General features: G+C 45.4%; 1 protein-coding gene across 1 annotated transcript in view; it reads right to left on the reverse strand.

Annotated features, from left to right (window-relative positions):
* The window catches only part of Gna12 (G protein subunit alpha 12), a 77197-nt gene that overhangs the window by 12708 nt on the left and 38185 nt on the right, over nucleotides 1–26304 (reverse strand). The window contains exon 2 of the mRNA XM_051205432.1: nucleotides 21045–21260. Within this exon, the coding sequence (XP_051061389.1) occupies nucleotides 21045–21260 (216 nt within the window). The remainder of the gene's footprint in view (nucleotides 1–21044; nucleotides 21261–26304) is intronic.

Consider the following 26304-nt stretch of genomic DNA (forward strand, 5'->3'; position numbering starts at 1 on the left):
AAGGTCAGCCAGCCAACCAATTGGTGAGCTTCAGGTTTAGTGACAGACCCTGCCTCAAAATTTAAGATGGAGAAGGCTAGGGAGTTGACTCAGCTGCTAAGAGATCTCGGAGAGGACTTCGGTTTGATTCCTAGCACCTACATGGTGCCTCACAAACCTCTCTTTAACTCCAGATCCTGGGGTTCCAATGCTGTCTTCTAGCATCTTTGGGTACCAAGCAGATGCATGGTACACAGACATGCCTGAAAGCAAAACACTTATACATAAAAATAAACTAAAAAATGTTTTTAAAAATAAGATGGAGAAAAATAGTATGAAGTGGCACATTCCTTTAATTTCAGCACTCATGGTAGAGGCAGGTGGATTTGTGTGAGTTCAAGGCCAGCCTGGTCTACTTAGTGTGTTCTAGATCAATCAGAGCCAAATGGGGCCCTGTCTCAAAACAAAACAGAACAAAACAAAGATGGAAACTTAACAGTAACATTAATTTCTGGCTTCTACATGTTGCATTTACTTTGAGTCTCCTTCTCTTTTCTTCTCCCTCCCTCCCCTTGTCCCACAACACAATAAAACAACAGCAAAAAGAAGCCAGCTATTGTATGACTGCATTTACAGGAAATGCACAGGAAGTCTGCAGGCAGAGAAAGGCGGAGGAACTGTCTAGGCTGGGAGCTGGGGCCAGTGTGGATGGGTGTGATGGATGTCACTGGTGTGATGGAAATGTTTTAAAACTGGGTTTAGGGTGCTGTTTGCACAAGTTGGGGAAATTTACTGAAAGTCCTTGAATTATACACTTTTAAAAAACTGCATAAAAGGAACCAAGTTTCCACAAAGCCAGCTTATTTACTTAAGACAGCTCTTGCCTTGCTTGCAAAGAGGATTAATCATCTCCGTTTAATAATCCTGAGTAGCTCAGTGCGGGTTCAGGGCTAAGATCTATTTCAGAGCCTCAGCTTGCAGGGCAGGAACACTCCAATTACACAGTCTGTTAAGAGCTGTGTGCATCTTTATTAAACCACAGCTATTTGACAAAATAGCAGCAGGAAGTTAAACAGACCCCGCATGTCAATTAAAAGGAAACTCAGTAAGAGCCCTAAATGGAACTACAAGTTCAAGCAAGCTCCCTTCAAAGGTCCTCAGAGGTGGGGTGGCTGGCCTCTGGGCAGGAAGGTGGGGGGGTAGAGCTGCAGCTTGCTGCTGGAGTCGGGATCCCTGAAGTGGAATCCATTTCCTCAAGGCAGTGAGGAAATGAAGCTTGTTCTATAGAGAACTAGTGTCCTGCACAAGAGCAGAGTGCTTTAAACCACTGAGCCAGCTTCCCAAACCTATGGAATCCTTCTTCATGTAAGATTAAGATTCCCTCAATGAAGACAGAGAGGAACTAGCTGTGGTGGCTCAGCCTATAATCCTGGCCACTCACTGGGGGAGGTAAAGGACCACCAGGGGTTCAAGGCCAGCCTGGGCTGCAGAGTGGGAGAAATAAAGGGGGTGGAAGGAAAGGAGAGAGGGAGAGAAAAAAAGCCACATTTAGAATGTGTCTCATGAGAAAGGGGAATCATGGTAGAATTATTAAAACCTATTGCTTGCTAGAAGTTTATCAAGATAATCCATTCCTTACAGCTCTGTGGTAGGAGGTTGCAAGGGTTAGAAAACATCATTGAGAAAACATGATAAGGGAAAGGAGGAGAGAGTGGAAAAGAGGAAAGGGGAGAGGGAGAAAGGAGGAGAGTGGGCCCAAATGCCAGCAGATAGAAGCTCTCACAACAACTCTTGCAGCCTTTTTCTAGACCTGAAATAATTACCTCAAAACAAAAAGAAAAAAAAAAAAAAAAAAAAAACCCTAAGAAATGACAATGGAGACATTGTACCTTCATGAACAACAGCATAAAAACAATCAAGAAACACTGGACAGTGCTTTCAAACAGTAGTCAACTGAATGCATTCTGAGCTTCCAAACCAGAGGAGGAGAAAACCTGGAACATCCAGGAAACGTTCCATTAGAAACGTTCTGTGGGTCCTGTCTTTTTAACAGTCTGGCTGCTAGCATCTCTGCCTGCTCCAGGAACCCAGGGCTTCCTCCCGTGGCCAGCAGGCCTCCTCACTAAGGCCACTATCACCTTCTGTGGATGTGCACACATTCCTGAACTGCTGCCCCAGGGACTACTGCAGAGAACAGCACCTGACTGCTCAGATCCAGCTTTCCTAGGAAGATGCCTGGAGCATGAGTACAACCTTTCCTCTAGGGAGGCTGGCCTGCACTTTCTAGAAGGCTCCTTGAGGCTGTGCACTGGTATCTTCCAGAACAGCTTAGGTTCCTGGGACTGACCTAATCCACATGATAGCTAAGATGCTGTGTGGAGGTTATTGCCTCATGAGTGTGACTTTTCCAGACCATTCCAATAACACTTTTCACAACTAACCATTATGGGGATCAGCTTTGACTTCACGATGATGCCCTGCTGGCACCAGGGCAGCAGGGTTTGCCACAGCTTAAGGATTGGGTGCTTGTCAGCTGGCCTGGTTAAGGCCATGGTCTGCTCCATGTGCTGAAGTTCACTCAGTATGTTTGGGGTTCTCTTTAATTCTAACTAAACCCTGGTGGTTTATAGGGCAGCCCTGGGGCCCCTTCCCCCCTCCAGCATGTGCCTGTGGGTCCTGCAGAGATTGATTACAGCTGGACTGACTTCAGCCCTCTCCTCTCAGTGGAATCCTTGGAGACTTAAGAAGCATTAATTATATTCAATGTCTGTCCAGGCTGGGTGCACAGTGCTGAGGGAGGTACACTGAGAAGTAATAATCTACTATATCATGAAAATGATGACCTTTTCTTAAATGAAAGCATTTGGGTCCCAGGAACCGGAATGACTCTTTCAAACCTCAGCCTTTGACATCTATAACCATTTGTGTGCAAGTTCAAGGGGAAAACGACTGTTTTTGCCAGGCTGATGACTGAGTGGGCAGAGAATAATGGGCGCTCTGTGAGCAGGACACCCCTCTTCTGACTCAAACGTCCAATTAAAGGTAAAGATCAGAAGAACATGTAGAAAGGCCTGTGCCTTTCTTAAGTCATCATGGAGAATTTGGTCAATGTTTTTGGACTTGCCAGAGCACAGGAGAAGGAATGGAATTAATAAGCCAGACTGTTAAAAGGACAGAACCAGAGGTACAATGCAGAAGCCAGCACATGCAAATGTTCTTCATTAAGTTTTCCTTTTCTTTAAAAAAATTATTTTATATGCATGGGTGTGTTGCCCGTGTTCATGTCTATGCACCACATAGATGCCTGGTGCCCACAGAGGCCAGAAGCAGGTGTTGGATCTCCTGGGACTGAAGTTATAGCTGAAAATGAGCTGTCATGTGAGTGCTGGGAATTGAACCTGGGTCTTCTGGAAGAGCAGCTGAGCCATCTCTCCAGCCTACATTTAGCATTTTGAACAGGTAAAACAAATTCCCCTCAAATCAGTTTCTTGTGTGTTTAAGTTTTTCTAACAGACAATGCCCCTTTCTGCTATTGGGATGTGACTTTGCAACTAGACAACATCTTTGTAGCCCAGGCTGGCCTCAAACTTGCATTCCTCCTACCTTGGCCTCTAAAGTGCTGGGATTATAGACGTGCATGGTAGTATACAGCCTTCTATTTCACAGCCTTAATCAGGCTGAAATATCGTGACAGAGTGGACTGAAATGAGAGAGCTGCCTTGGGAGGCATATTTAAGTGAGAGGGCCTGAAGACATTTTGGATAAAGATCAGTAAAGAGCAACAGGGGTGGAACACGTGTGAGAACCAAGGCTTGAAGGCCCAAAGGTTGCGCATACCTATAATTCTAGCACTCTAAAGGCTGAGGCAAGAAGATCATGAGTTCAGAGTCAATGCCATGAAACTATGCTCAAAATGGGAGACAAGGTTTAAGGGATTGATTTCCATACCTCTGAGTCACCAGAGCTTAGGACTCCTGCACCTAGTGTCTTGGCTGGAGGCTTCTGCTAGCCTTATTAATAAAACACATCAGGGAAACAGAACTGCCTCATGCTTGCATATTTGAAGAAGCCTGGGTACCAAATGGGTACTATATTAGACAGCTTGTTCTAAGTGGTGGGTTTTCATAGGAAGGACAGGTACTGTTATGTCTAGGAACTACAGCAGATTTCCAAATGGACAGGCATGGTAGGGAATCAGAAATACCCACAGATATGATGAGTCCCAACTCAGTCCTTTGGAGTTGATCCAGGGGTGGAATGCCTAGACTACTCTGAGAAAATCTGGACAACTAACATGGTAGCAATGCACTGTCTGACAGCAAGAGAGACAAATGCAGTGACTTGGCAGAGTCCTCATGGGGAATAAGAGCTGGAATGCGAGATGGGTCTCCAATAGTGCATGAACACTGAGTGCATAATAATTGCTCATCCTGGGATGGATACTCATGTGCATGGTGCCATAAAAATGGCACTTGTGTGGGGAGGGTGACTAGGGAGATGGTTCAGCAGGTAAACTGCTTCCTATGAAAACATTAATACTTAGATTCTGATTTTCAATATCCATGTAAAAAGCTGATCATGACAGTCATCATTGGTAACACCAGCACTAGGGGTGGAGGCAGGCAGATCCCAGGGACTGGCTGGCTGGCCAGTCTAACACAAACTCAGTGAGAGACCTTGTTTCAAATAATATGGTGGAAAGTAGAGCTAGTGGAATGAATCAGTGGGTAAAAGTGCTGTGGTACAAGTCTAATGACCTGAATTTGAGTCCCTGAATCCACAGTGGAAAGAGAACTGACTACTAAAAGTTGTTCTTTGACCTTTACAAGTGCACAGTGGCACACTGGCCCTCCCCAGCCCCAACAACAAGATTCTGAGCTGGTCTTAGCATGATGCTTTTCCCTCTCCCGCCTCTTGGAATTCAAGTTAGATGGTGACATCTACTAGTATTCACCAAGGCCCCACCAGCAGAGGTGTGCACACTATAGAGCAACAAATCTGATCTATAGTTTGTAAGGTTGTTCTGCTAGAAGGGCTGGTGGCAAGGGACTGCAGAAACAAAAAGGCACACTTCACTACAATTAAAAAAAGAAAGACTAGGGAATGGGAGGAAAGGCAGGAGGGAAACTATGGTGGGGATGCACAATAAATAAAACAAGCAAGCAAACAAAAAAGATAAAAGGCACTACAAACCAATAAATCCACTATCTCACTATCCTTAGGATGGCCATATCAGGGCAGAACTTGCTTTACAGAAGTGGTTATTACCCAGGCTTTATTAAGGACAGTGTCCCCCGTCCGCCCCCACCTCCTCTTCTTTAGAGAATCATGTTTAACCTCTACTCAAGGATGAAGTCCTGTTTGCTCCTGGTGCTCTGACCTACAGTTTCCCTCTCATTTAGCTGTGAGGAACACAGGCTGGAAGCAGAGCCCCATTACAGACTCCTCAACTCCTGCACTCACTGGGAAGCCTTCTTTCCAGATTTTACCCCAGGGCAGAGTATAATGGACCCCAGGGGTGGTATGGGACAGCCTCTATCTTCCAGAATCTACCTAAGAGAGACTGCTACCCCACCCAGCCAGACAATGGTGGTTTCAATGACAGGCAGCAGAGCAGGAGAGCATAGGCTCTATCCAGTACCTGCTGAGCTGGGTGAAAGGAGGTAGGCTTTTCACATAGCACTTTACGGTTATCAAAGGGAGCTAACCGGAAGCCTGCTTACCTAAATGCTGCACAGACTTCATAAAACATGCTTCTGCAGGGTCTGAGTTTTACAGTCTGTCCTTAGAATGTCTCATGGCTTTTATGATCATAAAAATAATATGTTTTCAGCACAATTAAAAATAAATGTAATTTAGGGACTGATGAGATGGCTCAGTGAGTAAGGAAGTACTTGACACTAAGCCTGATGACCTGAGTTTGATTTCCCAGACCAACATAGGAGAGACCCGAGTTCCATAGATTGTCCTCTGACCACCATTTTTACTCTGCTAGCAAGTGGTGCTCTGTATAATAAAAATAATTTAGAGCTGGGTATGGCACATCTTATTCCCAGCTCACTCAAGGCAGGAAGATCATTTGAGCCCCAGAGAGCTAGAGATCAGCCCGGACAACTGAATGTTATTGTGACAAGTTAACTCAGAGAATGTACTGTTTTGTGGCTAGAGGCATAAAAACAAAAATGGGAATGGAGGTGGTCCAGCCACACTAGGCTTTACTTGTCTATGTTCCAGGCAAGTGTGCCTTTCTTCATCGACAGGACAGACAGATGTGTTGTGCTTCCTGCCCTTGCTCCCTCACTTGCAGGACCAGGGACTTCCTGCCACGGCAGCACCCTGAGCCCTCAGCTTTCCTGGCCCTTACACAGTGCTCAAGAGGTCAGAGCTCTAGTCTGGCTGCCTGGCTCCTAGTGAGTGTTTGGGTTACTTCCTTTTTGTTTGCTTTTCCTTTTATAAACAACACAACTCACCTCCTTACAAACAGGCTTTGCATATTCAGTTCACTGCTTCCCTTTTCAATTCTTAACCACTGTGAATTATGACAGAGAAGGCACATAAAAGATAAATACACAACTGACACAACAACACTCACAGGACCAGGGGAGGTGGTGCACCCTTTAATCCTAGCATTCCAGAGGCACAGACATGTGGATCTCTCTGAGTTCCAGGCCAGCCAGGGCTACATAAGGAGAATCTGTCTAAACAAGCTACAAAGTGGGACATGACTTGAATCCCAGAGCAGCCTCATAAAAACTCCACTTAATTAAAAAGTAACCTGTGTGGACACTGAACATATTTCTTATTACTTTTGTGTAGCTGTGTGTGTATCTGTATAGAAGCCAGAGATTGATCATGTTCCACTTATTTAGATTATTTATTTACACTGTCACCACACATTCATCTAGGCTACTGGCCAGCAAGTCCCAGGGACTTTGTCTACATCTCCAGTACTGAGATTACAGACATGTGTCTGTGTGCCTTTATTACAGCTAGTTATACATCGTCCCACAGTGTAGTTGAATTTGTAGTGCAGTCAAGTTGTACTATATGAAGTTTAGACTCGGGCTCAGGTGGGCAGAGTGCTTGCCTAGCAAGCTCTGACTCCACACCCAACCCCACTGGTTGCAGTGCGACTTGAGGTCCCAGCACTTAGGATGTAAGAGGGTCAAGAGTTCAAGGCCAACCTAGACTACATGAGACTGTCTCAATAAACAAATAGGGAAGCCATGGGAAATACATATGAAAGCATGAAATGTATGTGTGGTTAAAGACCAGATCATTTGTGGGGTTCACTGCACAGTGATCTCATTGTCATGAATAAAAAAACAGTAGCTCCCACTTTACTTCTAAAGAGCATCTGGGTTGTTTGTGACTATTAAATAATGCTGCTGTGAATCCTATAGGGAGCACATATCCTTACTTCAGTAACTACACAATCTGTTCTCTAGACTAGGTACACTGGTTTGCCTTCTTGTCAGCACCAGTGTTTTGAGAGCTCCCAGCATGTCATATCCCTGATGCACTTTAGAATCAGATGTCTCTGCACCTGCAGACCTGGCAGGTGCCTGTTCGAGGCTCTATCTTATTTTCCTAGTAAGCTGTATATTTCTTGCAGCTACTGTTTGGAAGTTCCTGAAATGGCCTGGACACTTGCACCTGAGCTTACAGCTGCAAATAATCCCACTTCCATGGCTGGAGGTACCTTGGAAGGCACAGAGACCTTGATTTAATAGTACTTAAGTTACTAATCTTTCCCTCTTGGACTTACATGTTTGTTGTTTTAAGACAGGTTCTCATATAATCTAGGCTGATTGCAAACTTATGGAGGTCAGGCTAGTCTTGAATTTCTGATTCTGCTGTGTCTATCTCTTGAGTGCTGGGATTATAAGTGTGTATGTAATACTATGTCTGTCTGGACTTGCCTTTTCAAAGTCTCCCAGCTCAGCTCCTGCAATCCCAGCACCCAAAAGACTACCAAGAGTTACAGGCAAGCCTGGGTTATTTATTAAGCAGGACTTTGTCTCAAAATGAGGAAGAGAGGCAGAGAGGGAGGGAAAGAGAGGGAGCGAGAAGAAGAGAGAGACATACAGAGACAAAGAGAATTAAGGATACTTCTCCTGCAAGGCCTATGGTTCTGCTCTTCATATTTTAGTCTCTGGTCTATTTTGAACTGGGTGAGGTCACTGAGATCACACAGTTCTGCTTATCTATATCTCCATCCATATCCCTGCCACCTCAGTTATTAGAAGATATTTAAAAATACATCTTTATATCTAATCAAGAAATATCTTTGATAAAGAACCAGGAACCAATTATTCTAGATTTTGTGGGTATTTCTCTAAGTGGGGGGGGGCATATTAAAGCCACATGACAGTCATCCTTCAGGTTGTAGTTTGGTGGTCTCTGTGATAGAATGATCCACCTTTATGTATTTGTGTTGTTCAGGATAGATCCAGGTCTTGTGTGCTAGGCAAGAGCTCTAATTCTGCCACTCACTTTAACCTTCTTAAAAAAATAACTTGCAGGGGGTAGTGTACATGTCTATAATCCATGTTCTTATGAAGCAGAGGCAGGTGGATCTCTTTGAGTTTGAGTCAAGATCCTGTGTCAACACCCCTTCTAAACAAACAAGCAAGCAAACAAGAACAAGTAACACCAAAAACCTCTGACACCACTGTCTTCAGAAAATGCAAATGGAAGCACAATAAATGTAAATGAGAAAAAGAAACTAAAGCTGGAGACTCACTTGCACATTTCAAAACTCACTACAGAGTCCTGATCCCTAGTGTGGACCTGCATGAGATGGGCACACAGGCCAGTGGAACAGAACCAAGTGTCTCAAAACAAGCCTCACTTCTGTGGCTAACTACTTTTTGACAATGAGAATGAACAGCCAGTTGTCAATACCCTGTGTTAGAGATACAGTCCGCACACACAAAATGAGCCTGGACCTCACTGCACACAAAACCAACACACGTCATCAATACTCTAAGGCAGAATAACCCAACTCTAAGAAGAGCCTTGGCAAGAACATCAAGAGAAAGGAAAAAGAAATAATGGATAAACCAATTATCACTCTTTCTGAGGCCTCAGACTTCAAGATGGAACCCCTTTCCTCTATAGTAGTAGCTCAGTCCTTCTGAATCCTTTCCCGAACTTTGCTGCCAGCCAGACTTCTGTCATAGTTTGACACTGTCTTTAGTCTGCCTCCAGTTTCACTGAATAGGTTGGAAATCTTTCCTCATAGACTTAACTTGAGGTATCACTCCTTGAAGCTTTGGACAAATGTCAACCTGCCATCTCTCCCAAGTTATAGCTGCCCCCAAGGCTTTTTAAATGTCACTTTTAACAGTGTTCAGTTTTAGTCCCAGAATTCAGAAGGCAGAGGCAGGTAAATCTCTTGAGTTTGAGGCCAGTTAGGGCCACATAGTGAGACACCACCTAAAAACAAAAAGGTTCTTAGTTCCCCCCGAAGTTGTTTGCTATCATTTCTCTCTGTAGACACAGTAAGTGCAGTGGTACCACTATGCCTGGGAAGGGCATCCATCCAGCACACCTTTCTGGCATCCAAGACCTTGTGTCCCTGTGGGACATTATAGGGGAGTCTCTGATCAGATTCCCCAAGGCTGACAATCTGAAATTGTCATACTCCACTCTTAGGAGACATGTTCTTCTATAACTCAGCCTGGACTTGAACTTACAATCTTCCTGCCTCAGTGTCCTAGGAGTGTAGGAAATCATCTCCACACAGGCTGGTTCTATCCCTTTCAAACCCCAGCTCAGAGGGGCGACTCAGACTCTAACTAGTTCAGAAAAAGCAGCTAAATGCCAGGAACTGCCACCTCCTAGGATCTCATCTCTTAATTCTTGCTAGTACTTAGAGCCTTTCATAAAAAAATTATTTACTGATTTATTTTTTTAATGTATAAATACCATATATGTGTCTGGAAACCAGAGGACAACTTTTGGGAGTTTGTTCTCTTCTTCCACTACATGGTTTCCAGGGGACCAAACTCAGTGCCTCAGGCTTGGTGGCAAGCGCCTTTACCCACTGAGCCATCTTGTTGGTCCTTATAAAATTAGTTTTTAAAATTAGTCTTTTGTCTAGCATTTAAGATGATTTTCAGGTCTTTGGATAACCATCCCATTTTAACCAGAAGCCTTACAATGATTATTTCAGGATGAATCCCTTGGGTGATGGAGTTATTGTCACAGGGTAAACATGCTGTTTTACTCTGAACAACAGAATGCCACTGCTCTATATGCCTAGTACTTATGTAGGACAGTAACTATCATCTGCAATCCCATCAGTCTGCGTTCTATTGTGGAAGATTGCTAGCGATGTAGGTCAGTGGCAGAGCCCAGCATGACTTCCCCAGTACTGCAATAAAAAGATTAAAAAATGAGTAAAATCACTACCAATCTAATTGACAATAAGCATGGAGGCATGCACACTCCATACCATGTGTGGAGGTCAGGGGACAACTACTGAGATGTTCTCTTCTACCATGTTGATCCCAAGGGATCAAAATGAGGCTATCAAGTTTGGCAGGAAGCACCTTTGCCTGTTGAGCCATCTTGTCAGCTCTCCAGCACTAGGTTTTATCACTATTGCTTTATTTTCTGTTTATATTACAGGAAGTAAGGTTGGGGACTTTATTTCTTCTTTAAGTTTATTTTATATGGGGAAAAGGGGATCCTTCACTTATTGGTTCAAAAGAGCTTGTTCATGTAGCTTGCAGCTATTTTCTTGATCTCTAACACATAAAAACCACTTTTGTTGTCTTATATACTTCTGGCTGGCCCATGTCTTCCAAGTCCTGGGGTGATAGCCATGCTAGTGAGCCACAATGTCAGGCCCCAAAACACCTTTTGTGTGTTGTATGGTGCATGCGTACCTGAGACAGGATGCATATACCTCTGTGTGTCCACTCAGAGGCCAGAACAGGAAGGAGGCTGGGTATGTTCTTCATTGCTTTTATCCTTCTTGCCTTGGGACAGGGTCTCTCACCAAACTGGAAACTTGCAGGCTGACTGGTTCTTAGATCTACTTGTCTCTGTTCCCTAATACTGGGGTTATAGGCACTCATGGCCATGCCTGGCTTTCCTGAGGCAACCAGGGACTTGAATTCAGGTCTTTAGGATTACAGAATGAATGCTTGTATCCATGAAGCCATCTCTCCAGACCCTCAAAGGACCTTTCCATATGTTGTACTTTCCCTTCATTTGGCATTGAGCAGTTTCCTTCATGCTAAGTTACACCATATAAAAGCTAATTATTTCATCTGCATCTAGCCCATTACGCATTCTCTTTGAGATTTCTAGCCTCACTGTGTAGAATATGTCATGATTAATTCTACTCTATAGCTACACTGTATCTGGGGCTGACAAGTCCTTCAGAGGTAAAGCCTCTGGCAGCATATTCCAGAAGGATTCGTGGTAAAGCATTCAACACTGTATATGCTTTCCACAGTGATGGGTTTCTAGAAGTTTCTACACTTGTGTTATATGTGGTCAGTGAAATGCATGGAACAGTGTGCTCTAGAGCAGTAACAGAGGCTTCTAGGCAGCTCAAGGCCCAGGAAGAGCTCACCCAGTTTTCTGGAGCCTTGTCCTCAAGAAGACCACCTAAGAGTACAGTTCCAAGTCCTACCCCTCCAGTGTAGGGTTGGGACTCAAACAAGTTGAAGCCACCAGAGCTACCAGTTCCCATGCTCTGGGACAGGACATATACTAGCTTTGTCCCACCAGGACTGGGACGGTCTCCATATGGAGGATTTAGTCAGTGAGTTTTTAAAGTCCCAATGGGAATGGTACATTTTGAAAGCCAAGCCTCTGAGCTGGATGTAGTGATACACCTATAATCGTCCACTCAGGAAAGGCTACCACAGGTGGGCTAGGGGCCTATTCCAGTCTTCATCTCCTCTCACCCAGGTGACCCTTGCTTTTATTTTCAGTAAAGCTACCAAAATAATTCTATTAAATACAAGAGCTATACCACTCCTCCACTATGGCCAAGTCTTTCCAGGGCCTGGTGTGCTCCACAACAGCCGCCTATCTGGACTTGATACCTTTCATGATACCACCTGAGGCTCCTTCTCACCTGCCTCTGCTGCACTCTGCACATCGCTCCCCCTGGCCTCTGCCACCCCTTGACTTTTTTGGTAGCTGTTCTAGTTAGGGCTAGGACTAGATTAGAGGCCAATGGGGCACCATGGCTCCACTGCCATCAGATCCCTGGGGTAGTCAGTGGGTAGAGGCAGAGGCTGAGCAAACATGCCCACTAAAGAATAAGAACTAGCACTAGTCCCACAGCTGCTCCAGGGTAACAGTCTGTTCACTGTCTCTTCCCACAGATGACAATCAGTGTCCCCAAGAGCCAGGGGTCTTGGCTGCTACAATTTTCCGGCTCTCATAAGAACACTAGGTTCATAGTATGGCTCCTCTGCAAGTATTTTTAGAATGAGAGGATTCAAGAGATGAACAAGACTTCAAGTACACCTGTGAAATACTTTACAGACTACATTAGACCCGGCAATAAAACCACTTAGCACAGCCCCACTGTGATCTGAGAAGTGTGGGCTCCACAGTTCACACTGACTTCCCAGGCCTCACATTAGACAGGAAAGGCCCCACAGGAACTCTGGCTGACGCTGCCAGGCACCCCCTCCATTGCAGTCTGCCCTTTCTTCTTGGTGAGAGTTTGCCAGCTGAGAAACTATGTTTGGCCAATTGCCTTTCTGGTAGGTTCAGGTGATGTGATTTCAAGGGTTGCTGTCAGAAATGGCTTCTGGGAAGCTACCAGGAGAGAAGATGATGGATGCCTGTCCTTGTCTCCTCCTCTGTCTGAAGTGCAGTGTCATGGTTATGCGTGAAAGCCAAACCTGAGTCTCACTCCTCTTCTGGGACAGCAACCAGCTTGAATGCAGTGGCACAGGCCCCATGAAGACTCAGTCACTGCTGACAGCAGGGCCATGTGAATTCTGCACAGAAACATTATCTGAAATGGTTGACTATTTCACTACACAAGAACACTAAGGCCTCAGACTATGCTCACCAGCTCTTCAGGCTTCCCAACCCCTCTAGTTCATAGCCTGAATTATAGTATATCTTAAAGGAAAAAGGGAAATAAAGTCTGTGGGCTACTTCCACAGAAGTGGAAAAAGCAAGACACCATCAGCAGGGTAATGGTGACCACCTGATGGTCAGAACACCCAAATAGAGCCCACAGGGAGCTTGTCAATTTTGTCATGGAAATGTTGCTACTTTACATGGAGAGTTTTTCATGAGGGTTGAACTGTCAAGTCACCATCAGGTCAATCTCAGCTCTTTCCAATGCACACACAGGAGTGAACAGCTAAGAAGACACTTTGTTCCCATGACTTTCAAACCATTACAGAAAACTGCTGTAGCTATCAACTTCCATTTCTTCCTTAGCCTGGAAGTTATGAACCCTTGCTGCTCTCCTAGAGGACCTGGGTTTGGCTCCCACACCCACATCAGGCAGTTCACAATTGTCTGTAACTGTAATTTCCAGTTCCAGGAAATCCAATACCCTCTTAATGGCCTGCAAGGGCACCTGTATGCATGTGGTACATTACTCACATACTCAGATATACACACATACTCATAAAATAATAAATAAACCTTTAAAAATGTGGAGAAAAGCACTTTTGTCTATTTAGTGTATGTGTACAGAGTGAATGTGAGCAATAATGTGCATGGTGTATGTGTGGAGGTCAGAAGACAACCTCTAGTGTCTGGTCTCATCTTCTAACTTGTTTTGAGACAAACCAAGCATCTCTTATGCGCTGATGTGTACCAGCCTCTGAGCTTTGGGGATCTTCCTGTCTGCCTCCTATCTCACTGGAGTGCTGGGATCCCAGAGGTGTACCACCATGCCTGCTTTACATGGTTTCTGGGGACTTGAACTCACATTCTCTCTGACACTTTCTTGGCAAATGCTTTATCCACGAGCCCTCCCTAGTCCCTGTAGAAAAACATTTTGAGAGTCATTAAAATAGTTATCGACTGGCTTGGTGTGGTGTTCTATGCCTGTAATCCCAGCTTGGGAAGTAACCAGAGTAGAAATATTACAAGTTAGAGGCAGCCTGGAGGAAGGGAGAGGGAGTCAGGGATAGAAAAGCCAGCTTGGCGTGCTCACATCACTCAGTTGGCGATTCTATGACTCTGCAAGAACAGGCTGCCATTTGGGCTTAGTACTGCTCCCCATGCCATGGTCCTTTGCAGCATCACACTGCTGAGTCCTAAGGCAGAGTATTTACCATACAACCACACTCTTCCCCATATCTGAAAGTCAATTGAGAGCCAGGTGAGGTAGTGCAGGCATGTCATCCCACCCCCCACTCAGGAGGAGGACCATGAGCTCAGTGCTGGGCAAGCCAATCTCAAGTAGAAGATAAAAGAAAAGTTAGGGCTGTGGTTCAGGGGCAGAGTGCTTAGAGTATTTGCCTAGCATATGCAAAGCCCTGGAGTTCTAGCCCTAGCACTGATACACACAGTCACAGATCTCTCCTCTCTCTCTCTCTCTCTCTCTCTCTCTCTCTCTCTCTCTCTCTCTCTCTCTCTCTCTCTCTCTCTCTCTCCTCTCTCTCTATCTCAGCACGAGCTGACCCCCTACTCTCACCTCCCAATATCAACAGTACAGACATTCAAGAATGCATAGGATCTGGCCACTCTAAATTAGGAACTACAGGAGTAAGTGACTCCCAGTTCAGTGATTTTTCTTAATGTTCAAGAAGGCAGCAGGAAGTGCCTGAGAAGAGGATAGAGAAAATAGGCCTCTTTGCAGCCATCTGTCTACTTCAGTGAGGCCACTCCAGCTTCTAACGCAAGCGACTGCCTGGTTGGAAACAGTCATGGAGATGTCCAGAGAAGACACAGAGAGATGCACAAATTCCTGAGCTAACTGTCCTGTCCAGTGAGAGTACAAAGGTCCACCTAACTTCTAAAGACAGATCAGCCATTTCATTTATTTGACTGCCAAGACTTCTGGGGTACATGCTAAATAACATCTAACGAATGCTGTACTTAATCATCTTCCCTTTCAGGTCCTGTTTTGGGGAAGCACAGTATAAAACATGTCAGTTAACTAGACCAGAAGGAAGTACAGGGCACACAAAAGCCTATTTAAAAACTGTGGTTGACACAAACCACAGACACAAGTGTAAGTGTTTAAACTCCAGTAGCAGGTGCAGCTCTCCCTGCCTCTGGACAGAGGGATAATGGCAGTCACTTCTGCCTCCCTTCTCTTCCAACACCTCAGAGGTGCCTCCTGGCCCGCAGAGGAGTCCTCATTGCTTAGCGTGGTCTCCAGGATCACATCAAAAATCCTAGTCCACTCTGCATGTTGTGCAGACTGGGGGTTCACTGCCACAGTGGGAGGCCACCCTCACCCCCATCAGTGAGTCTAGAGATGTAACTGGTGGTACATACCTGTCATATGGTCCTGCTGACACTGTCAGGTGTCACAGAAGCCAGGCCAGAACAACCCAGTGCTATGGAGTGAGGGACAGAACTGTAAATAGTCCAGGTGCAGGCCATGCCCCTGTGTTATTCTCCAGCCTTTGAGCTCTGTCAGCTCCTAGTCAATAAAGTCCTTTTGTGGATAAAGCCAGCTGGAGCTGGGACCAGCTTTTATGCCAATGGGTGTGTGGCCCTTATAGTCCTGCAAGGCCTCAGCAACACCCCCCCCCCCACTGCCATGCCACCTCATCCCCACCATCATACCTATCTTTACTAGAAAACTCCCCAAGACAACCCTGACCTAATTCTGCCAGATACACTTGGCTACCTTCTCCCTGCATGCCTCACACAGCCTGAATGACCCTTGATTATATTTCTCATCACATATTATTGTACATATTGGCTTATGGGTTTGTCTTATCATCTCTCTGAGAAACTAGGACTTGACAGTGTGTGTCAAGCATGTGCCCTCCATGGGGGGCTGGGTTGTACAAATTTTTAAGATCACACTCAGAGCAGAGGTTAACTACCAGAGATGACTGCTAACCCATTTAAACTAGCTAATGCCTCAAAGCACATGGGGTAATAGAAAGAAGATTACTCACATGATACCACCCATGCCCTAAGTGAAAAGCATGGTGGTGAATGACAATTCACATGCTGTGTTTTAAAAAACCTTAAATCTATTCTATACAAAAGGAGGCCAGGTCATAGGCTTGGGAGAAGGCTCAGGAGGTTAAGAGCACTTGCTGTACAAGCCTGAGGATCCAAGTTAAACCCCAGCACAGCTTAAAAAGCTAGTTGTGGCATACACCCCATAACCCCAGCACTGGAAGTGGCAGAAACAGGAGGACAGGGCATGAGGCTGCTAGCCCAGTTCCAGGTTCAGTGAGACACCCTATTTCAAGCAGTTATGGAAGAGAGTAATAGGACTGGACACATGCCACCCTTTGGCCTGCATGGGCATATATATCCATACATGCGTACACTTACCACATACATGGAGGACAGGTAAGATCATATCCATAGTCATTATACTTATGACAAAATCTTCTGACGAGTGCCTTGTTCTTCCCTCCCCTCACTGTGTTTTATTTTTAAAAGATTTTACACCCCCCACCCCGTGTGTGTATGTACACACGGCAAGTCTTGGCTTGCGTGTGGTCAGAGAACAACTTTCAGAAGTTGGTTCTTTCCAACATGTGGGCCCTAGGAATGGAACTCTGGTTGAACCCTCGTGCCAGCCCCCTTCACTGTAAGGACTGAGGTGCAACCTAGAAAAGTCATCTTTCTCTGTCATTGAGGCACATTCAGGCAGTGGACGCTAGTGTGCATGTGGAGCCTAGGGATTGGGACAATCAACACTGCCTCATGTTTGAAGAGGGAAGACCTCAGAGGAGGAAGCTGCCCCGGGATGGTCACCAGACCCAGCCTTTTTTCTTCTTCTATGTGGAAAGACATCTGAGATGGCAAAGAACAAGGAAGCAGCTGATGCAGTTCTCAGAGCAGCAGAGAGGGAAATAGCCCTAACCACAAGTGGCTGGAATGTGGCCCACCAAAGGCTTCTAACACTGAGAGCTTCAGGGGAAAGTCAGGCACAGGGCAGGAGGACTGTGCTCTGCAAGAGCTGCTCAAATCACTGTCCAACAAGGGCGGCTCAACACTGCTGGTCAGCTGCTTTCCTAAAAGAAAACTACAGAAATGTACAAAATATAGGGATGAATCACCCTGTACCTGCCACCCGCTAGACAGGAGAAGTCAATCCTGCCACACTGGCCTGTAGTTAACTTTGTCTTTGAAATCACACAGGTGACCTGAAGCTGCAGCTGAAGTGGATGATGGAAAGATGATAAAAGAATCATGACCGTTGTCCCCTCACCAGGGGCAGCCTCACCCTGGCTATTAGCCACCCCATTTCTGGATTGGAAGCTGTAGGAACAAACATTTTTGGTCTACCTGCTGTGTCCCAAGCACCTGGCCCACTCTTTAGCATTTGGCTCAATCCCTAGCTCTGGATCTGGGTGTCCAGTACACATGAATATGTATTCAATATTGAACGAATAAATGTATACAGGGAAATAAAAATAAGCAGATAGGAACTTGAAGCCCCTATTTTTCACTGGCCACCAAGAAGGTAGGCCTTAGCCATCCTACACCTTTCTGGGCTTATTTCCATGCTTGAAGCAGCACAAGGCTAACTTCCTAGGCCAGGGATCTTGCCCAGCTTTAAGACACTGTACCTGGTGGGAAAAAGTAGGCAACACCTGACCAGAGAACTGCACACTAATGTCCTGGATGGAGATCTTATCAAGCAGCCATTGGAAATAAACACTGAATGTTTGCACCTCCTTCCCTGTCAAAGCCTCCACAACTAGAGTAATTTCCATTTCAACTTCAGGTCTGAACCCCTTTTCCCTGGCCATAGGACTTGACGGGGAAAGGCCCAACACTCAATATACATTGAAGAGTAATTTCTACTCAATTCCCAGTGCTTGATTACATTTCTACCCATGTGAAAAAGTTTTTTTGCTGAGGCAATGACATCATTTATGTTTCATCCTTTCTCCTTAGCTGTTCAACTTAACTTGAGGAAGTATGTGCAAATGGAAAGGACTAGGAAAAGCATTATCTTTACCTGGCTTGGTGTGTACACCTGTAGAACCCCAGTACCCTGGAGGCCGAGGCAAGAGGATGTGTGGGTTTTCCAGCTGGACAGTGAGACTTTGCTTCAAAGGGGAGGAAAATGCTTTTGTTATGCTCTTTAGATGGACTTTAAAAATTACTGTGTGAAGGTGAAGGCCTGGCTAGGGGCTAGCTCACTGGATGAAGTACCTTGCCACACAAATGTGAGGGCTGGAGTTCTGATTTCCAGAACCCATGTAGATGTTGCATGGGTATGGTGACCCAATGGTAATCCCTTGAAAGGCAGAGGCAGGGGATCCTAGGAACAAGCTGGATAGCTAGAGTAGTCAAACCAGTGAGCTCTGGGTTTGAGTGAAAGGCCTGCTTCAATGTATAAGGTGGAGAACTGTTACGAGTATGTTTTCCTGGCAGCCTGGACCCACATTTGCACCAGCCCCAAATAATACACAGAGACACTGTATTAGATATAAAGCTGTTGGCCAGTTACTAATTTCTTATCAGTTAGCTCTGTCTTAACTATTAACCCATTTTTATTAATCTAAGTATTTCCATGTGGTCTCATCTTACCGGAGAGAGGGCCCGGACCTTTGTTCTCTCAAGTCTCTACATGTTGATTCTTCCCTACTACTTCCTCGAATCCTCCTTGTCTCCTAGTCCCACCTATCTTGCTTTCCTATTGGCCAGCAGTGCTTTATTCATTAACCAATACGAAAAACATATTTACAGAATGACATCTTCCATCAGAGAACAATTAAGGGAGAGGAAGACATCAAGTTCCAGCCTCCACATGTGTGTATGCACATGCACGCATGTGCACACACACACAGGCTGATGAAAAAGAGGACATGCACACAGTCTCACAGTGTCTCCCAGGATATGTATGAGGAAGAAATACAGAGAAATGGTAACTTTCCAGAAGAGAAAGGCCACCAGACAGGGCTGTAACCAAGTAACGGAACAAACTGGTGTCACATGCTTCCTGACATAGTGTCCAGGCACAATGCCATGTTTGTGGCTTTCCTGCCCCAAAAATGTACTCTTCTTTAAAAAAGGATTCACTTTATTTATTTACATGTGTATGAATGTATCTGTGAATACATGCACACGTGTGTGCTGGTATGTGTGCCTATGCATGCACAGAGGCCAGAAGGGGGCAGCAGATCCCTCAGAGGTACAGATGTTTGCAAGATGCGGGGATTTGAACTCCAGTTCTCATAATTACTCAGCAAAGACTCAACTGCTGAGCCACCTCTCCTATCACCCATTTTTAAAAACCAAGGATGACCTTAAACTCACAATCTTCCTGCCCGAGTCTCCCCAGTGCGGGGATGGCAGGACTGTGCTACCATGACACCCTCAATCACCTCATTCCAGTGCTAAGGAGACACTGAATACACAGGGATATTCTACAAAGTAATTGGCCAGTGGTCTTCGGGTGTCCAGGTCATAACAGACAGGGAAGATGGAAAAGACCAAGGGGACAGAAAGCTTCATATAATGGAAATCCAGGATTCGCCTTGGCACTGACGTGAAGGAGTTGGATTTGACTACTATGCCTTGGCTGTGGGAGACGTCACCATAGGACTGAACTGAAAGGAGTGTGTGAGTAGAATGTTAGCAGAGCCTGTAAGATGAACAAGAAAGCACAGTTCAGTAAGAAAGAGATGGCAGCAGACAGAAGCAGATACTCTGCTGTAGAAAAGATAGGGAACCCACAGATGAACTCAAGGCAACTTCAAATAAAACCTAAAGAGACCAGCTATACTCAGGCCTGTCAACAGTAAACACCAGCCCATTTGTGGACAATGGGATCCCTCTCTACCACCACAAACAGCACAACCAGTACAACTGCTACTCTGGAAAGAATCTGGTGTCCCTGTGTCTATGTGGAGATAAATACGCCTCATGACCAAGTGACTGCATTCTGAGGTAGACATCCTAGAGCCACCCTTGAGCTCTAGGATGACAGATAAAGGTCATAGCAGTCTCTGTGAGACAAAACATAGAAATGACACAGAAAGACAGCAATGAGAAGCAATAGTTTTTTGTTTGCAGAATGGAATAGTATATAGCAGTGAAAAGAAACCATGGAGAGTAATCTGAATGGGAAAAAAAGCAAGTTACAGAAGAAAATATGCCCTATGAAAGCACTGATACGAACTTTGGAAACAGTTGAAAGCTCAAGACCATATTGTTTAGAAATAAGAAACTATTACAGCAATATCAAGGAAGAAGGCTAGGGATGAAGGAGGTAGATCAGGATCATGTATACCCAGGGCAAAAACACAAGAAGGATGTTGAGGTCCTGACACACTGTGACCATAGATGTCACACTGCATCTCTTGATTACCAGACAGACCAACACTTCTTTTTGAAAACTGACAGTTTTGTAGGATTGATGGGAAAAAGTCTCCAAAGCAAACAGGAAAAATATCTCACATTTTCTGGCTGTAGGCTATGTCCTTAGCAACTAAAGATTAGCCTTTCTGAGACTTACAGACCCTTCAGTGGTGAGAACAAACCTGCAGAGACTGACTTGCAAAGGACAGCTGCAAAGGTCATCAGAGAACACTTGAGACCCATGACTACTGCCACCTCCTCGGAGGGAAAGCTGCTTTAAGGGTAAGGTAGCTTGAATGCCAGTAGACTATGGTTACAACCCTTTCTCTTTGTGCCAAGAGAAGTGTGCTCTCTCTGGAGCCATTAAGATGGCCAAGCCTCTGCTATGTGTTTTAATATTAGGATTTGTGGCAAGATACAGCTCGCTCCTGTACATTTTCTCCTTGTTTGATGGTTTCCTTTTAAAACCTAGGCCATTCTTGAGCTTGAGATCCTCCCGCCCCAGCATCCTGAGTGAGTATGGGGATCACAGGGCTGGGTTTGAAAGGAAATTCCAGGGGGCAGGATTGTCATATAAAGGCTGAAGGCTCCCTTACCAGCTGGAACTCGCTCCTGCGGCTGAAGGCTTCCCTGATCCCGGAGTCTCTCCAGAGTGCACTGAGGGCTGGCACGTAGAGCTGGAAGGTGGCAGGCTCCACAGGTAGCCCTGCCTTGTTCTCAAAGGCCATCAAAAACATTCCGTGCTTCTCATTCTCAGAGTGCTGCCAGGGAATGCCAAGCTTGTCACGTGCATCCACAAGCACCCTTGAGCCCTGGAAGGAGGTGAAAAGGGAAAGGAAGTTTAATTGTGTGCTCTGAGGCCACAGTGAAGATCTTTAGCACTGGCTGTCACAGGCAGGACACTCACAAACCATCAAATTTGTAGCCAGTGCATGTCTCCTTGTTTGTCTGGGCATGAGTATCTCAATTCCCAGGACCACAGCTAATCAATCATCTGGGAAGAAAGCCTCAAGTGGGGAACTGCCTAGATCAAAGTGGTCTGTGGGGGATTGTCTAGACTATTAATCAATGCAGGAGGGCCCAACCCACTGTGGGCAGCATCACCCTGGGCTGTATTGGAAAACTAGCCAAATGAGACAAAGAGGAACCAATAAGCCATGTTCCTTCATAGTTTCTGTTTTCAGTTCCTGACCTAACTTGCTCGGTGATGAACTGTGCCCTTGTATAGGATGAAATAAACCCTTTCTTACTTGGATTGCTTTTGATTTGTGTTTTACCACAGTAGTGGAGAGGAAACTAGAACAACAGCCTATATGTCTAGGTGGTGGTTCATGTGCAGTGTCTCCTTTCCCTCCTGTGAAAGCACTGGGATTGGGTTGCTGCATGGTGAGTGCACATTATCCACACTGTCAACTCCTCCCAAGATACAAGTGCTTGTCCCAACTCAAAACAGGAAGTCGTGAACACAAGGCAGTAAGCAACCCTGAGACAGGAAAAGACTGAGCTGAGCCCACCCCTGGCAAGAGTCAAAGACCCAGATGTACTGCTATACTGTGCTGCCAGCAGAAACTGCTTTCTATTCTTTCGCTTTCTTCCTCAGTGTTAAAAATACAGTGAGTGCTTCTCTGCCCTTTCCTCCCCTTGCAGACAGGGTCAAGGGGATGGAAAAGAAGCCTAAATAAAACAGTGCCAGGGGACGCCTGGCCTGGAACAACTCCATTTCGGTGGTCACCCTCTGAGATCACTGCTTCAAGAAAGGCCAGGCAGAGACTGTGAAGTGTGCAGCAAGTGCCTGAAGATCACTCAACTCTCTGAATAGTACTGTGTAAAGTAGTGCAGACATCAAGAAGGCAATGGTAGGAAAGACCTCCCAGTTCAGAGCAGACTGTCTGCCTTGCTACCTGCCAGTCTACACATCACCAGCTCTACTACTTCCCACATGGTATTTTACCCTTTTTATTGTTTTATGTGTGTAGCTTATGTGGATATGCATGTGGGTGCACACACTTGTGCTCTTATACAGAGGCCTGAATGGGCTGTCTGGCATCCTGCTCTGTTGCTCTCCACCTTATTCCTGTATCACAATAAACCTGGAGGAAGGTTGGAAATCAGTAAGCCCCAGAATCCTCCTGTCTCCATCCTAATGGGGCTGCAGCTATAGGTCCACACAATCATGTCCAGTTTTTATGTGGGTGCAGGGGATTCAAACACAGATATTCACACATGCACTGAAAGAGGTCTTAGCCAAGGCAGGCCTTGGACCCTTGATCCTCCTACCTCCATCTCCTGATTACTGGGATGGCTGGGGTGTACTACCCCATCTGAGAGCACAAGTGAGAGAGAGAGAGAGAGTGAGTCAGAGAGAACATTCAAACTAATGTGAATAGTTTCTTAGTTAGAAAATGGGTGAAGGACATTACAGGATGTCTTTCAGCAAAGAGCAGACGTAGCCAGTGAATCAACAGGTGAAGGGAGGCCGACACAAGCATAATGGTCACAGATTGGGAAAGCAGTAGTTGTGGAGGTTGGTGATGAGAGGAAAGGATGATGATGACAAGGGACAGCACAGGACCTCTGTGATCCTGATTGTGATGGTTATGCACACTGTACCCATGTCCATTTCCTGATTCTGCTATTGTACTGTAATTATGTGTGTCACAACATCGGAGAACACTGGCAGACACTGCTTAGACTAGCTTTGCAACCTCTTGCAAACCTATCATTATTTCAAATAAAAAGGCTTTAGAAAGTTCACCGGCAACTAGAGCAGTTTATGTTCCAATGATGGAGCAGGAGATGGGAACTAGAGAAGTCAGAGGAAAGAGCAGGAAAAGGTGAGGCTCTTGAGGTTCTGAAGCCCCTAATAGGAGCTGGGTCTTAAGCAGCTATTGAGTGTGACCATGGGGACTCATTTGGGGTCAGTGTCTGAGCAAGCCCTCTACTCTCCTGCCTCACTGCTCTCCACTGATTGCTGTCTTTGGGGCCTTCCTACTTCTGTTTTCTCATACCACACTGTCTCATCTCTGCCTTCCCCAAAGGACAAAAGCCTAAAGGTTGGGAATGAAAGAGCAGTCATTCCTACTCTGTACATTATGTACAATAAAACTTAACCTGAAAATTCATAGAGTCCCCTTTGTTGAAACCAGAAAGAGGACTCCTGACCTGCTAGGCAGTGGCAGCCTGAGCCTGGCAAAGATGCTGGGACAGGATTTCAGCCTCCACATGGCCTGGATCAGGAAGCCAACCCACCCAACAGATGACATGGGCAGCCCTACTATGCTACTCTGTGGTATCAGGCCTTGTGGTTTTATTTTCTGAGACAAAGTCTTGTGACACAGCCCAGGACGGACTTGAACTCTCATAGATTATCTTGCCTCTATCTTGCAAGTGCTAGCTACAAGGTATTTTTTCAGGAGTTATTTTCATAGAATAAAAAATTTAGCTTCATAAGGAATGTGACTTCATGCAATGAAATCTCCAACCCAAGTCAGGTTTTAATGGCAGAAACTTGTTAGCACTTGAGAGGCTGAGGCAAGAAAATCAAGTTCAAGGACAGCCTAGGCAACTTAGGGGTTAAATCCTGTCTCAAGAAACAAGTGTACAAACACAAAAGAAATGGGCAATCTTAAAGAACAATCATTTTTACGTAGCAGAAGCAAAGACTGTGCCCAAACCAACTCACATCTCTATAGGTCTTTACAAGACTGTTCTTAGCATCAGGAGCCAGGCCTTCCTCAGTGCTTAAAATGTGCTTACAGAGGCCTGGCCCAGTTGCTAAGAGTACTTGCTCCCAAGCCTGATGATCCAAGTTCAATCCCTGGGACCCACATGGTGGAAGGAAGTGATTCCTGCAAGTTGTTCTATGACCTCCACATGTATACTGTGGTACAAATATTTGAGCAAGTGAGAGTGTACATACAATTAAAATAAAAATTTTAGAAAAAAAAAAAAAAAAAAAAGAACTGAGAGTTACTAGTGCCTTAAAAGTAAGATAGTAGCCTGGGTGTGGTGGTACAGTTTGTAATCCCAGAATTTGGAAGGCAAGCGAGGGCCTACCCGGGATATAAAATAAGATCCTGGCTTCCAAAAGCTCAATGGGATGCATTGGGGTGGTGTGGGGGCTGCACAGTATAACACCATGACAATGTCTCCTCCTACCCTCTTTTAAAGTAAAAGACCAATTTCCCAAATAAGAAAGCAAAGGAAACCTAAAAACCCGAATACACTTAAAGAATAAAGAAGGAAGCCATGAGTCTACAGACTGGAGTCTCTACCAGACGGGAGGAAAGTCCTGTTCCCAGGGACTGTTACTGCACATTTACTGTGTTGACAACCATATATTTCAGTTGTGAAAACATAAATAAGGTCGTAAGCAGCTTGATGACTTCATCTCAGAACAATGGAGCACTTTAAACTGTTCAAAGGGCATCTTTAAGACAACTTATAAATCTAGTCATTTGAATGTTTGGTTGAGAACAAAGCCCTTGTCTGCTGTAGATATGGATTTTGGGGTATTTTGGTTTTATTCTCTCTCTCCCCTTCCCTCCTTCTCTCCCCTCCCCCGCCCCAAGATGAGGATCCAAACTCCAAACTTCAAAATCCTGGTCTCATTTCTGATGGATTTTTCTAGGTTAGTCCCTGGTCACCCAGTCTTTTTAGAGCAGCAAGGAGACTTGGCCATAGTGGTGCGCACAGAGGACATATTGGGTTTGGATATGCTTTCACAGCGCATGTGAAATACTGTTGGTTAAAAACCCACAAGGGCTGAGTGGCTAGCTGTTGGCCACCATCCAAATCAACGAGAGGCTGCCAGAAATGTAAACAGGATGCGTTTCTGTAAGTTGATGAATCCGGCAGGCAGAGACAGGGCCTCTTAGTTTCTCCCTGGAACCAGCACCAGGGATGTTCACATTTAAAGGCCAGAGGGATGAGAAAGAAAAGTAAACAGCCAGTGCACCCCCAATGAGAAGGTAGATGGCACCCCTGGTGGCTCTGTCTCACTGCCTCTCTCCGGGACACACAAGCACATTATTCTACTAGAAAAGCCACCCACTGAGTTCTACCAGCAGCCTGAGGCAAAGAACTATGCCAGGCAATGGGAAAAGATCCAAGAGGCTAGAATGTGGCTCCTGCTTCCAGGGTGCGTTCAAAGATTCTCAGAGCAGGACAGAGCAGGGCCATCAGATGGAGCCTAGAGATAATGCTACAAAGGAAGGTCAGAACAATGGAGGGATAGCCAGAAATGTCACTGATGGTGGGAGGCATGATTTAAAGACAGACATGAGCCAGCTAAGAAATCTGGAACTTCTTTGGTTAAGAAATGGGGACAAACAAAAGGTTTTGGAAAAGGGACATGAGGCCTAGCTCCACCTCCAGATCTATGGAGGGTGGGGTCTTGCAAGGAGGAACAGAAGGCAGGGCAGCCACAGAGAGTGCCCAATTGCTCTAACTGGGAGACAAACAAAGGAGAGGAGCATCCCACTAAAAGAAGCAGTGGGGTGATGTGTGGGTGAGGTTCTGGCAAAGTTAAATTAGTGGGTCAGTGGGAAATTCCAAGCAAAATTTTCAGAAAATAGATGGACCCAGAGGCCAAACTGGGTTGTGTTGGGTGAGGTGGCACATGCCTATGATCCCCACACTTGGGAGGTGGAGGCAGGAAGACCAGACTACCCAACAAAGAGGATGTCAGTCTGGAATACATGAGACCCACAAAAATAACCACAACCCCCTAAACATACATTAAAAACCTTCTGGGTTCAGGATATACAGGGAAACAGGGCATCACTACTGACCTTCCACTGCCTAGAAAAGGTTTTCTGAAAATCAAAGAAAGGGGGAAAAGAGGACTTCACCATC

The sequence above is a fragment of the Phodopus roborovskii genome, unplaced genomic scaffold (genome assembly GCF_943737965.1).
Source record: "Phodopus roborovskii unplaced genomic scaffold, PHOROB, whole genome shotgun sequence".
In the NCBI taxonomy this organism is placed as follows: domain Eukaryota; kingdom Metazoa; phylum Chordata; class Mammalia; order Rodentia; family Cricetidae; genus Phodopus; species Phodopus roborovskii.